This window comes from Argiope bruennichi, chromosome 1 (genome assembly GCF_947563725.1).
Source record: "Argiope bruennichi chromosome 1, qqArgBrue1.1, whole genome shotgun sequence".
Lineage (NCBI taxonomy): Eukaryota > Metazoa > Arthropoda > Arachnida > Araneae > Araneidae > Argiope > Argiope bruennichi.
Genome location: NC_079151.1, coordinates 4,826,856 through 4,842,128, shown reverse-complemented (window position 1 = coordinate 4,842,128; position 15,273 = coordinate 4,826,856). Strand labels below are relative to the sequence as shown.

At 25.8% G+C, this 15,273-nt stretch overlaps 1 protein-coding gene across 1 annotated transcript in view; it reads right to left on the bottom strand.

Moving 5' to 3' along the window:
* Nucleotides 1-15,273, bottom strand: part of LOC129964084 (calcium/calmodulin-dependent protein kinase type II delta chain-like) — a gene marked incomplete in the record, with an annotated part of 190,481 nt that overhangs the window by 8,085 nt on the left and 167,123 nt on the right. Inside the window, 7 exon segments of the mRNA XM_056078767.1 lie at nt 846-940; nt 1,039-1,114; nt 2,362-2,394; nt 3,767-3,868; nt 4,957-5,046; nt 8,879-8,902; nt 11,554-11,596. Coding sequence (XP_055934742.1) covers nt 846-940; nt 1,039-1,114; nt 2,362-2,394; nt 3,767-3,868; nt 4,957-5,046; nt 8,879-8,902; nt 11,554-11,596 — 463 coding nt within the window.

The window sequence follows — 15,273 nt, the reverse complement described above, 5'->3', positions numbered from 1 at the left end:
GAATGCAACATAAAAGATGCTCTTCAGTGAAATATTCAAACATAATACATTATATAAAACAGTCATAAGTTACACTACGATAGAAACTTTTAAGTAACTGATTATTAAAACTTAATCTAAGAATTGAAAGATTTACAACAAACAGTAATTTCTAAAGTCAAAGCAAAAAAAGAAGGAAAAACCCACTTCTACAAAAGAAACATTAAATATTGCTCTTTCCTGGAATTTATAAAATTTTTATCAAAAAAAAAAAATGCATTCATATATTTCATATAAAAACAAATATTTTAAATATCTTTCTCTTTCTTTCAAAATTGTTAAATCAAAATTTTTAATTCTTTCTAAAATTTCTGAACATTTATAAACAATCCACTACAGAATCTACAAAAATAAAATAAATTCTGAATTTTCAAAATATATATATATGCATCTCATATAAATTTTTATAGCAATATAAAACCTGGTTTAATGAGGTTTATTAAAAATTTAATATTTTAATATACAAAATTTATAATAAACATTTTAAATACTACAGAAAAAAAAATTTTTATGGTACTAAATGAGGATGTATTTACAAAGTAATTTTATTTAAGATTATAAATTATTTAAAATACAGACAAAATATAAAATTATAAATGATACAAAATTTATTACAATATTCATAAATTACAAAAAGAAGAAATATTCAAACTATTTATAACTCTGCATGTAAAAATTAAGTTTACTCTCAGAGAGATAGTAAATACTTAAGACCATACTTGTTAATGTAACTAAGTATTTTATATTAATTTTCAAAAATCGAACGAAAAAATGCTGAAAAGCCAATAAATAATATAAAGATTTACCATTGTCAAAATAAAATTTGTGGAAATCCATGCCTTCAATCAAATTTCCTAGAGCTTCTGGTTCAAAAGCTGTTATGTGTGGATCACAGTACTTTCTAGGAATAAACCAGGCACACAGGACTTTCAGTCATTCAAAAAATAGTTACCTAAACCTATCTTTCATAAACATTTTTTTTAAAAAATAAATACATACGTATAGGTTTCATAATCTCCAGTATTGATAGCATGGATAAGTTGCTCAGTTATTTTAATTATTTCCTGCTTCCTGACTGAAATAAAAAATATATCAGTAATATTATATACATACATATATTCCTCTTGAATTTCATTATGACATTAGTTTTTATGAACTTTATGCTGTCCCATAAGTACAAGAAAAAACAAACAATATGAGCAGGGAGATTGGAAGGGAAACTTCTTTTTAAATAATTTCGCAATGGGATTTATTTTTAATCCTCCTTTGACAGAGTAATAAATATAAATAGATATTACAGTAAAAACATAGAAAACAATTTTTTTTTTCATACTTAGGAAAATAAAAATCACATGCATGTTGCATTTTACAGACAGGTTAAAATTTTTGTAGAATTTATCTGATTATTAAATTTATGGACGATTTTTCTATCACTCAATAAAAATCTTTCTTACTTTTAAATATTCAAAAATTTTCTTCAATCTTCATGACTCATAGTGATTAATACCTTCATTATATAATTCAAAATATAATTCATTATATTCTACTCGATTACTTCATTATATAATTCATTATATTCTACTCGATTACTTCATTATATAATTCATTATATTCTACTCGATTACTTCATTATATAATTCATTATATTCTACTCGATTACTTCATTATATAATCCATTATATTCTACTCGAACAATCAAAATGTTTGTACATAATCTAGATTGTTTAGAATAATGCAAGTTTTTACTGAGAAAAGTATTAACTAGGTAGAAATTTCAAGATGTCTCCACAAACATAATTAGATATAATAATAGATCAAAAATAAATTCAATCTAAACTGTCTCAGTTTGTTAATAAAGATGCACCTTTATAATGACAACAACAACAAAAAATGCATGCTAAACATTAAAGTAGTACATTTTAAATATTTTGTTTGCTGCAAGAATTTTCATATTTTTTCATACTTTAACTGACATTTTTTTTTAGAGTTTGAAAAAATTAAATTAATATTTATAAAATAGCTAGAAAAGAAATTTTTTTTTTAAAAAAAAAGAAACCTTTCAAGCATTTGTTAATAATGAAGTTTCAATTTTGCAAATGATCCAGATAATTCTAATTAAACTCATCATTCAGTTACATTACTACTCACACTTACTACTTCTAAACATTCAAAAAAGAAAAGAAAAAAAAATTAGTGGAAAGAAAACAACAATATCCCCAGAATGTTTTAAAAAAAGCATAGAAATAGAACTGCTCTGAAAAAGATTATTATTTATGACATGCTAATAATAATGCTAGTTCAGAAAATAGTTCACATACTTACATTCCTGAAAATTACCATTATGAACTTTAACAGCTAAGAATTAAACAAAAAAAAAAATGCACTTAAAATCAGAAAGAAGTATTAAAAATAAAATAAACATGCAAAAGTGCAGCAAAAATAAGAAATACTGAAACTATAACAGGTTTTTTCCTCATTAATGACTGGTTAACAAGAGCATAAAATAAATACAGATGTTCTCATTAAACTTAATGGTGAATTCTTTATGGTAAATATGGTTTTCTGTCATGGTGAATATGCCAGAGTAGGATTGAACAGTTTCTTAATAACAAAAGGCAACATGTGTCGCAAAAATTAAATTTACTAGTGATTACAATTACAGTTTTGAAATAAGTTAGAAATTTATCATATTTTACCATATATATATATATATATATATATATATATATATATATATATATATATATATATATATATATATATATATTCTAACTGGATTATATATATATATATATAATCCAGGAAAAATACATATTAAGAATTCAGAATCAATATCAATGAATTTGCAATTTATGTTTATGAAATGAAATGACATCCTGCACCCATGTTTTAGATACAGTCTATAAATTTAATAATTAACAACTAAATTTTCCAAAATCAAGAGTCTGTCAAAATTCAATATTCTAGTCAAAGTACTGTGGGATGACATGTCTATGGTTTTCAGAAGAAGCCTATTAATTTTAAAAAAAATGAATGCTGTACAAGCCATAGTGACAAGAAATATTAAAAACAGCATCAAATCAATATACAGTATGTATTTTATTTGTGCATTTATTTATTCTTTCAATCTTGGAGGGTATGCAGTAGCAGCATTAATTGCAATATACTACAGTTGCAAGTTCTGGTGGTTGCTATGAAATTAAAATATGTGTACTTATTTATTTATATTATGTGTGTGTGTGTGTGCATTTATTTCAAATTTTTAAAGACGCGTTAGATTTAAGATACAAAATAATCACAATTCCTCACCACTTCCTATTTTATTTCTTTGCCCAACAACATCAAAAAGTCAGATTTAGAGATAAGTTCCAACACAGCTTGATGAAAGCTGCAGTGTCCATATATATATATATATATATATATATATATATATATATATATATATATATATATATATATATATATATATATATATATATGATTATTTTATATTTTATGTACAATTTGAAAACTTGTATCATATAACCAAATATTGTTTATACAAAAAAAAAAAAAAAAAAAAAAAAAAATAGCAATAAGTTTAACAATAGAATGGAAGTCTCCTCCATTTAATAATTAGTAGCTGTATAAGAATAGTAACTTCATTGTTCTTTGAAGCATTTTTATAGCTTAAAAACAATCCAGAGTTAGAAATCTAAATGTTAAACAAAAAGTAAAGGAATCTCACCTGAACTCAGACCACTTAGGGTGGCGGGAAGACTAGGAAGAGAGGCTCTCTTTTGAAAAACTTGTAAAATCTTATTACCCTCAGGAGGAATTGAGCTTTTAGCTTAAGGTAAAAATGAATTCAAAAGAAAGAAAGAAAGAAGCAAAGATATGAGAACAAATAGAACAAGCATAGCAAATAAAGAAATAAAATGAAAAGAAAAAAGCAATACCAAAAAGCAGAAAATATCGTAAATAGAATAAATAAATAAAAATAAATAAATTTAAAAAAATTAAATAAATATATAAAGCATTTTTGAAAGCTTGCCAGATGATTAAAGTATATCAGCAAAATGGGTAAGAATTTTCTTTAAATGTTTTTTTTTTTTTTATTTGATGAAAGCAGAAAAGAATAATTCAGGGGCATATATAACCATTACACAAAGTAATGTTTATTTTTATAAATTACTTAATCTGAACTGTTGGCAAGAAATTTTAAAAAAATACAAATTAATTTATTAAAATAGTTTAAAAAATAATAAAAAAAAATTCTATCCAAAAATATTTGAAAAAGCATAATAAACTATAAAAAAATTCTGTGGAGACATCTGAAATGATGAAAATAGCAAAAACTAATTCTTGATTTCTTAACTTTTAAAGTGAATACAGAAGTTCAGAAAACAAGCACATGTATATAGATTGAACATTTTCTTCTTGTAAGATAACTATTGAAAAAACAACACATAAAAGAGGATGCAAATAGTGATAGAAAATAAAATACCAAGAAATAAATTTAATATTCAATCATTACAAAATTTATCATATACAATTTTAAGGAAATAATATTTATATTAAATGTTATTAAGTTTTGTTAGTTAATGCTTACTAAAGAACATTTTTAAATAATTAAAAAAATAAAGAAAGAAATTAACAATAAATAGTTTTATCTTGTAATTTAATAATATTAATAGTAATAAAACAAGAAATCAAGAAGCCTAAAATGAATGTTCTGCATTTTAATTTTCATGCAGTCTAAAAAAGTTTCAAATCTTTAAAATATATTTTAAAGAGTGTTTTTTTCAAGTACTTATAAATTTAATTAATTAATTGTTAAAAGCCATAATTAATATGGCTTTTAACAATAGCAATTCAAACCCATGAAATTCAATTAAAAAAACAATTGGAAGTTACATATATAAATATACTTCTAACCTTTCACATCTTCGTCTTCTAATGTTGTGCTGCTATCGGTGGATTCTTTCACTTGAGAACCTTCACCTTTCTTAGCCATGATACTGCGACCTGAAGGAACCAAAAATATATCAGAGTCTCTGCTTTGTTGGAAACTTGTATAAACTTAATATACATATACAGTAAAAGATACATATTTAAGTGACAAAATATTCCATTTGTTTATATTAATATTATAGCATTATCAAAATTAAATATTATAGCAAAATTGAACACAAAATAAAAACCCTTTGTAGTTTGTTGACAGTATTATAGAAAATTAATTTCATTTGAGGCTTAATTTCTACTGGAAAGAGTAAGAAAATACTTCCAGTTAAAATTTTCAAATCTGTTTTGGTAAAATAAGTTAAAAACAATTTAAATATAACGTTTTTATATTGTATTTTATACAAAAATTTTAAAAAATCTGTATAAAAAGTACTTAAGAAAGCATATTCTTAAAAGGCAAAGATTTTGATACTTAAAAATTTATAATATTAATATAACATAAAAATATTTAATATATATTATAATACAATATGTATTAAAGAATATATTTTTGAAAAATTCTTAAATTTTATTTTACACATACATTATTAATATAAATAGAAAAGAATATAAAAATAATAACAACACAGTATCACATGCAACACAGATATATGTCCGGAGCATCACATTTTACCATGCAAAACCTATAATCTCCCAGCATGCTTGACATATAAATAAAATATATATCAAAATATAAAGATATTAGATACTCATATATAAAATAGAAACATAAATCAATAAACATTTAGTTAGCAATTAACTGCAAAAGCTCCACAAATCTACACTAACACAGAGCAATTAATTTTATTTTACTCCAAGATATAAAGGGGCAACAAATTTACAAAATCCCTCTAAAAAAAGAAAATCTAAGCAATTTATTCCTTTAATTTTGGTTAATTTAAGTACTATTTAAATTATTATATTTTATTTTAGCCAAAAAGATAGAACGAAATAAAATTCAAAATATTTTAAATATTCAATTATCATAATTTCAATATCAATACTTTTTTTGAGGGGAGGGCTAATGTAGTATGTTTGGTTTTCAGATTATCAATTATATTTCATAATTTATAATATAATTCTTCCTGATATCTTACCTATCTTTGGTTAAAGCATTACATTTATTCAGAGCAACTAAAATGTGATATCAAATAACTTCATGTAAATGAAATACCATTAGGGGCATTTAAACATTAAAGCTGAAGCATTTAGCACTGAAGTTCATTGAGGTATTGCTATCACCATTTTATTAGCACCAACGGCAGAAAGTTTATGAAAGAAAATCTCATAAGTTTTATATTTATGGCTTACTTTTTTAATAATGTGCTTTTTAAACAAAGAAAGAAAATCTTCCCCAAAATGCGTTTTCATTTTGCATTACAATACATTGCATTGCTATTTAAAATTCTGTGAAACAATATGTGATTATGCATTGTTCAAAATAAAATTAAAAATATTGTCTAATATCTTTGTGCTGCTAATGGAATGATAATGCAAGGCAAAATGTAGCATTAAAAGCTTGTATTCTTAAAAACTAAAAAAATGCTTAAGTTTGGGAGTTATGTTCATATAATTGTATAAAACTTTGTATGTTAGGTTTTTTTTTTTTTTTTGGTAAATTTAGTAGATAATTACTTCTTTTCCTAAGTTAAACAAAATGTCTTTTTTTTCTCTCCCCCCCCCCTTTTTTTCTTTCATAAAAACATTTATTTTCATTTCCTATTTCACCCACATTGTAGCTGCTGTTTATTCATCATATTCAATTTCTTCTCTTTTCTTTATACTGCAAGTATTGATGATTCAGATAGCACTTTCATTGCTACTTAATCGCCTTTTTGATATCAGAACTTGTTGTTACCTGCATTTTTTTTACTGAAAAAAATTATTTATAAAACCATTTTGGACAGGAAATTTCATTCAATTACTTACATTAATTAAAAACAGGGATAAACACAGAAATACATTTTGAATACCATACAACAACTAGATATGTCTATACATTACATGCAAAATTCGAGTTAAAGACATACTACATCAAGAACATGCAATTAAAAGTTATATGTTATTGCCAGCATTTAAGGTAGGAAAAGGTTTGTGTTGATGTAATCTATCTGCGTGTGGTGGATAAAAAAAGCTTACATGATACAGTGCAATGTTTGTTAGTGTGACAAAAAGAAAAAAACATGTAAAAAGCTGCAATACAAAATTTTTTATAACAGCAAAAATACACAAAAAGCCAAACACATTATCCATTCTTCTAAACAAAGGCATTTATAAAATGATAAGCAAAATACAAAATATAAAAATAAACTATGACGATTCAAAAGTTCGTTGATGTTTTGTTGCAAAACAATTCTCAATAAATCATGTCTGTTTGAAACAATTAAATGCAAAAGCCTGTTATAAAATGTAATTCAATGCCATTCCTTCAAATTTAGTTTTCTTGGGTCTTTTGTTAAAAATATAACATTATGTAAATGGCCACTGTTCATTTTATTAAAAAAAAAATGGAAAGATAAATTTCTTATAGATCGCCATTTGTGATGTAACATCATTAAGATGAATATAAACTTTTTTCAATAATAGTTCTTATTCGAAAATATAAAATGTTAATTTCTTTATAGATATATTCCTCATTTATGGATCTCTGTTTACAATATGAAAATACAAAATAAAAATGGAATCCATAAAAAAAGCAAATTATAAAATTAACAATAAAACAACCTAATATACAGAAAGAAAAGAGAAATATATTTAATTAAAAAAATTACTTCTGGAATTTTTTAACTAACATGGGGAGAGATGATTAATAATTAAAGTTTTATCAACACCTTTCATTTAAAATTTTCAAATACAGCTTTTAAAAACTCTGATATGAAATGCTAGTGTCAGTGCACTCAATCTTATCTATAAGAGTATAACTTTTGAAACTTGAATACCCATTATCATCAGGAAGGGTTCAAATCAAAGAAATATTCACATGATTTTTTTTTTCTTTTCATCACAGTACACAGAACATACCTAAAGGATTTTACAAACAAATTTTATGAAAATTAATAAAAATTATTGATTTATTTTTCTTTAAGTTTTAAGAATAAATAAAAAAATACAATAAAATTTTAAGACTACATAAAAAAAATACAAGTTGAAAGCAGTAAATATTTTGCATATCACTTTTTTTATAAATTAAAGAATTTTTACGTTCAACCTCTGAACTGCTTTATTTCCTTCAGTGTTTAACTATCTGACGCCATCAGTTTCAGAATGAAGTTTAGTTTACAAATGATAAGTTTTATGTCGAACAAAAGTTTCTACAAACTGTTTTGAGATTGTATGCAGTATATACTAAAAAAATGCAGATTTTTCAAGTATTATAGAGTTGTAGGTATGCTCTGCTTATTTTCATAATTAGAACTATTTAAATAACAGACAATAAGTTTTTTTTGTTCTTGACTAATTCTAGTAAGCTATGTAAAAATAATTTTTGTAGTAACAGTTGTTAGACATCAAGTGGACGCTAATGATCTGATAAGATTATGTAATCCAAGTAATTTTTATATTGAATTTTAAGATAAAAAATGACTTAATTTTTAGTTTGTAAATTTACAAAATGATTCTCTGCACATATGATGTGCTCCAAAACCAATAAGGGCCTCATACACTTATCAAGAAAAATTAAAAAAAAAAAAAATGAAAGTATTTAAAGGAAATATATTTCATTAAAATCTTCATTATAACACAAAATACGATGAGCAGAGGCCATATTACTTTTGATTCAAATGAAACAATAATAATAGAAACGGCCAGCATTTAACTGTGTGCCTTCAATGAGAGTAAATTGAATAAAACTGTTTACCTTGGTTTGGAGCAGTTACATGGCCTGCAGGTAAAGCATGAAAATCGTAAGAACGGATAAAATAGGGAGAGAACGTGCCAAAAATGGTCATGCATAAAAATAGAAAGATATCAAAAAACAGAGATTTCATTAGAAAATTGAAACACCAATTCTGAGTCTTAAATTAAATATTTAAAAAAATAAATACATCCAAGCTTGAAACTCTAAAAAGATATTAGAATTAATATAGAATTAACTATAAAAGCAAGACAAAAATAACAAATAAATTTCTAAAAATCGAGCATTCTGCTATTGGTACGCATCTTTGATACTGATATGAATTGTATAATGACATAACGTACAAATAAAGCAAGGTGCAACGAGGTTAAACGAGCCTGCATTTCTAAAGCCTATAAAGCAGGAGAATTAGGTGCTAGTTACCTCGAGAAATGACTGTTTACCATGTGCCAATGCAAGCATAGTGATTGTGGGGGGAAAATGAAATGACAAGGAAACGAGTTTATTTCAAAGTCAGATTGCAATTCTAAGAACTACAAAGACAACATATTAGTAACACTTTTCGCTCAATTGTCTGCAATTTTAAAATAGAAAATAGAATTCAAATTAGAGTTGCAATGACAAGATGGTAGTTCATTAAGTTAGTAGTTTTATACAGAAGGAAAGATAAATATTTATTTTTTAGGATTTTTAAAGCAATAAAGAAATTTTAGGTAGAAATGTATATACCATGATAGTTCAAGAATATAACAAAGATATAATTCTAAAGATGAAGCTCTCAAAGTTGTTCCATATATATATATATATATATATAAATGTGGGTTCCTTTCTTTACAATTGACACAAGTTATTTTTTTTCTTAATCATTATTCTCAATTCAAATTTATTAGAAAGAGATTTCGTTTTATTATAATTAATATTTAGAAATAATTTATATTTTCACATTAAACAAAGAAGTATTTAATACGTAAATAAAAAAAAAATTGTGGTTTTTATTCCTGTCAAATGCACATTGGGAAATATCTATCTATAAGTGCATAATCCAAATTTTGGTGGACATTGTAAGCAGTTAGAACAACACATTAGTGCTTTTCTTTGAAAGAAAGCTGATCACTCAATAAATCATTTTTTTTAAAGTTAAAAATAGAGGAACTCATATGTGAAAGTAATTAAAATGAATTATTATATTTGGATACTCCTTAAAATTTCTTTATTTAGAGCAGAAAAAAAAAATCAGGCTACACTGCTGAAGTTGTTCTTTTTTATTCCATTGCAAAGTAATGGATGAGATCTAGACAAGAAAAAATTTATTAATTAACTTTACAATTAATATAAAATAGAAAATGTACTTTTCAAAAAAGTAAATTCCTATACATGATCTTTAAAGAAAGCGATTAAATCCTTTCTCAAAAATACAATTCAGATTTCTTGAAAAGATAATCTGAGGAAGAAAATGGGAAGAAAAACAAATAATTTTAAAAATAATTTATTAAGGATTAATTTTATTGTGAATTAAAAACAATGTCAAAAACTAGATAAAATTTTGTTTTGAAAACTACAAGTAATAAGTTCTACATCAATATCTTCTTAAAGAAAAATATTCTTAAGGGAAAAATGGAAGTTTATGCCCTGATTATACCATGATTCAGAACACCATGATTATACCATGATTCAGAACAAGAATTTAAAAAAATTAAAGGAATAAAAAGTAAAAAAATCATATTGCAGCATGAATTTCCAGATAATAACTTCTATTCATAACTGCAATGTTTTAGAAATAACTAGGAGACATAATAAAAGAGGATTTTTTTTTATAACTTGTAAAGTGACATTCATACTGCTAAAAGGTCCAGTAAATTATGAGATGTTGATTGGAAAGTTAAATAATTTGCTTCAAATCCTATTAATTATTGCTGAAACTGCAAATAGTTATAAAATTAGAAACATTTAACAATACAAAAAAAAAAAAAAGAAAGAAAAAAAAAAGAAAGAAACAAAAGAAACAACATAAAAAAGCTCATTTCTGAAAATTTACAGGAAACTTTTAAACATACAAAATTGAATTTAACATCAATTACAAAATGCTAAAAACACAGACATAAAAGTTACAAAAAAAAAAAAAAAAAAAAAAAAAACAGTACAATAAAATATCTGTAAACTATAAGGATGATTTACAAAAGAGAAAAATAAAATAAAATAAAAGAATAAAAAAGTTTTTTTCAATTTGGAAATAATTTTTTCTTAATTATTTTAACATCAAAAGTAAAAGCAATGCCTTCATTTCACTAAAATGCATAGATTCATAAAAATATATTTTAACAAAACTGAATGTTTCATGGGGAAAAAATATTACTTTTGCAATACTTATTACAGAAATTTTTTTAAAAAATATGCTAGACAAAAACTATTATATTTTTAGTTTGATGGAGTAAAATAGGTCTTCTCAAACTGAGTAAAATAGTATAGTATAAAATAAAAATTTTCATAAATCAATAATTTATTTTAAATAGAATGATTTAAAAAATGTACAATATCTTTTTACTATGTAATTTTATAACCAAAAATAGTGCAGATATTTTATTGCACAAAGCCTTAAATTAAAAACACACATAATTGAAATTCATGAGATTAATTTTATACATAATAAATAATGAGGTACAGAAAAATTTCAAACTTACTAGAAAAATTTCGCGTGGCTAACATTGTTGTAAGAATTGCACCCTATATAACAAAAGAAAGCAATCAGATTCCAAAATTGTTCTATGAGTTGCATTAAATAACAATTATATAAATATTTCTATAAGAACTACATAACTCTTATGGATATAATCAGATCTTCAAGCGTCCATGCTAGTTCATAATTTTTAAGTCATAACACTACAAACACTTAAAATTCATAAGATCAGCTTGATAAATTGATAAAATTTTGAACAAAATCTAGATTTAGAATCATATAATCGGCAATTTAATCCATATTTTAAATATTAAGTTTTAAGAATTTCTCTACTTTTTGAATCTCTTCTAAATTTTCACACCTCATTAACTTGAGAGAATGTGTCCCATTTACGTACATCATGGCAGATTTACTACGGATTTTGGATGTTTAAATACCCTAGGATCTTGATTTCGGCACCGATATCATATACTGGCAAGCCAGAATACAGATAAACAATCATGGGATGCTAGTGCTGATGCAATCCTTTTAATAGAATCAAAATTCTTCGGATAAAGCATGCTATTTTTCTTTCCTGCTGATCACACGTTTTTTTATCGTCTAAAACATGAAAAGTGATTCCTCCTTCTTTCATTAGAGTCCAACAGCTCCACTTGGGACTACTAAAAGGAGAAGATAAACGTGGCTTTCATTGGGCGAATATAGTGAATTGATAAATAATTTTTAAATTTTTAAATCCTTTTACTAAATGAATTTTCTAAGTTTTCATTCAATCTTTGACTATTATTTCAATTTGCTAAGATTTATTTCATATGTGAGATTTATTTGTTTAAATAATTAAAACTATTAGTTAATAATATACAATTAAAAACAGTATTCAAATAAATTAAACTGAGTGTTTAAATTTCAGCGTCAATTTGTTGGGACTTTAGCACCTCCTGTCGATATTTGGTTTGTTGGAATTAAGGTCCTTGGTCGATGTAGATCATCCCAAACTTCAATATCGTCTTATTCCAACTTATCTTATTCCGAAACTGCAATACTTACACATATGTGTTTAGAATATGATTAGGAAAAAAAATGAGTGCATCAAAAAATTATGAAATAAAACTTCCAAAGAAAAAAAAAAAAATGCTAATGGAATGCTACAGAGATACCATCTTTTCTCCTTTTAACTATTAAATTGTCAGGGAACATTTATAAGATCTGCCCATTAACCTGTTTACCGAGACTAGGTAGAGTCACTTCTTAATCTTAATTTAAACACTTCTTCACAGCTAGCAATCCTGATTTTTTTAATAGTCTGAAGAAAACCGGCCCCGTGATAAGCACTTCTTTAATTGTGGGGAAAAGAAATGATCACAAGCAGCCGAATCAGGACTATTTAAGGAATGCTACTATACCTTCCACTTATAATTAAACTATTTATTTTTTATTTACGTATGACAGACCATGAAGGACTTGAATTTATCATGTAGAAGGAGACGCCATTTCTCAACTGTTCATTGCACGTTCACTATAAACTTCAACAATTTGACGATGAAATTAATCTGTTTGAAACGCATTATACTTAGGATTTCAATGAGTCCTAACTTTCTAATTGCTATACCTCGTCATACGTTCAATAAGCTATTTAACAACTACAACAAGAACAACTAAAGCATTATCCTTTTAGGAAATGAAAAAAAAAAAAAAAAAAAATGTAGCTCTAAAATTATTTGTTTTTAAAATAAGCTTCTTTCAATCTTTTTTCTTGATTGCCTTTCATAAATCTTGCTTTCTTAAATCTCTTTTATATTCGTACATGGCATAGAAATCGTTCTTATTACTTATTGCTGAATGGCAACAGCGAAATATAAACAAATTATTACCACGGATTTTCCAGACTGTTTCATGGAATGTTTTATTAATTAACGCAGCTGCAAGATCTTATTAGAAATGCTTTAGTGAGGACTGGCATTCCATTAAGTCAAAGGAAACAAGATATAAAAGAAATAGGCGTCAAACAAGCGTTGAAATAGACTTAACCGTCGTCAGATAGGGAGTTAAGTCAATAAGTTATTACGATTATTTCAGTTTAATAGGAAAACTACGAGGCAACTCTCAATGAAGTTTTGAAATTTTCGCCTAAAAAGTCGTTTGTGAGATAAATTTTGTTTTTGTTATTTTATTTTCTGACAGTGTTTATTGTGGGCGATCGTGAGTCCTGTTACAAATTTTGTTCTACTGAAAATTTTCCTTTCTACTACCCTGTATGTTCTTTGACATCGTTTTGGGCCACGAAGCCTTGCCACCAAGAGGCAGTTCGCGGTTGTAAAACTGGTTCCTTTTGCTGGCGCACGCTATTTTCACAACAATCTTTAGAAGATTCTTTCGTTAACTTTGAATCACATATCAAAAGCAAAATGGGATAAATAAAATACATCTGAGAGTGATAGCTGCACAATTAATATTTATTAGAAACTAGTCAACTTTGGCGAAAATTTGTTTCGCCGGGATTATTACTAACTAAAATTTTCAATTAAATATTTTTTGCAACTTGGTCTCTTAATAGATCCTTCAACAAAAAATTTTTACGCTTTTAATTTTGATAGCCATACAACTCATACTACTATAAAATCCTTACGCTGACCCTTTAATTGAATCTCATCTGTTCTATGTATTTCTCTAATTTTCTTTCAGTTCCCATAAAATTTTATCTTTAAATTGAACTGATTTCACTTCAATTAATAGGAAAAGTTTCTTCTGAAATCAAACATACTTTTAAAATATATGATGAGAGAAAACGAAATCCTTCAGCATTGAAATCTGACGTGAACAACAGAATAACTTCTATAATATCTCAAAGAACGAATGGATAAAAAATTTCTCTGGCTCATCATAAAATTCAGTTATTTGTTTTACTTTCAAAACAATTTAAATGATATCAATAGCGATATATTTTTTTAAACGAATAAAATATTTCTGAAAAAATCATACCTTTGTCCTAAAATATCATATTCATTGAAATATTCTTGAGATGCCAATTTTTAAATTAAAAAAAAATCGATATGTATATTATATATATATATATATATATATATACCAGGTGCGGCATAAATTCCTGCAAACTTCAAAAAATCATAATAAAAAAAGTAATGCTCGAAAAAAATTGTGTTTTGCGGGAATATGTTCAAAGAGCCTTTGGATTTCGTTATTTCCATTAAAAAAATGTACTTAAAAATGATCTATAGATGGCGCTCACACGGTCATACCGAGACGGTTTATGCAAATCAGGAAAACAGCACAGTAACATTATAGTACATTTTATTTTAAAGCAAAAGATGCTCAACAATCCTCAACATGACCGCCATCACAAGGTATTAAGTAAGTGAGACGCGTAACTGCACCTATTACAGCTGCGTGTAACATGTCGGCATCGATGCCACTAACGGCCAATTGAGTGGCATCTTTCAGTTCCATCAAAGTGGCAGGAGAGTCCCGGTAGACACGAGACTTCAGGTACCCCCACAACCAAAAATCCGCCGGAGAAAGATTTGGCGATCGTGAGGGCGATTCATTCTTACATCCTCTGCTTATCACTTTGTCCTCAATGAATGTGTCCAGGACGAACGTCTTAACGAACTAGCAACGTGGGGCAGGGCACTATCCTGCATGAAGGTGACGGACGATAACGCACGTCTTTGCTGCAAAGCAGGCATAACGTGGTTTCGTAAAAGCCTAA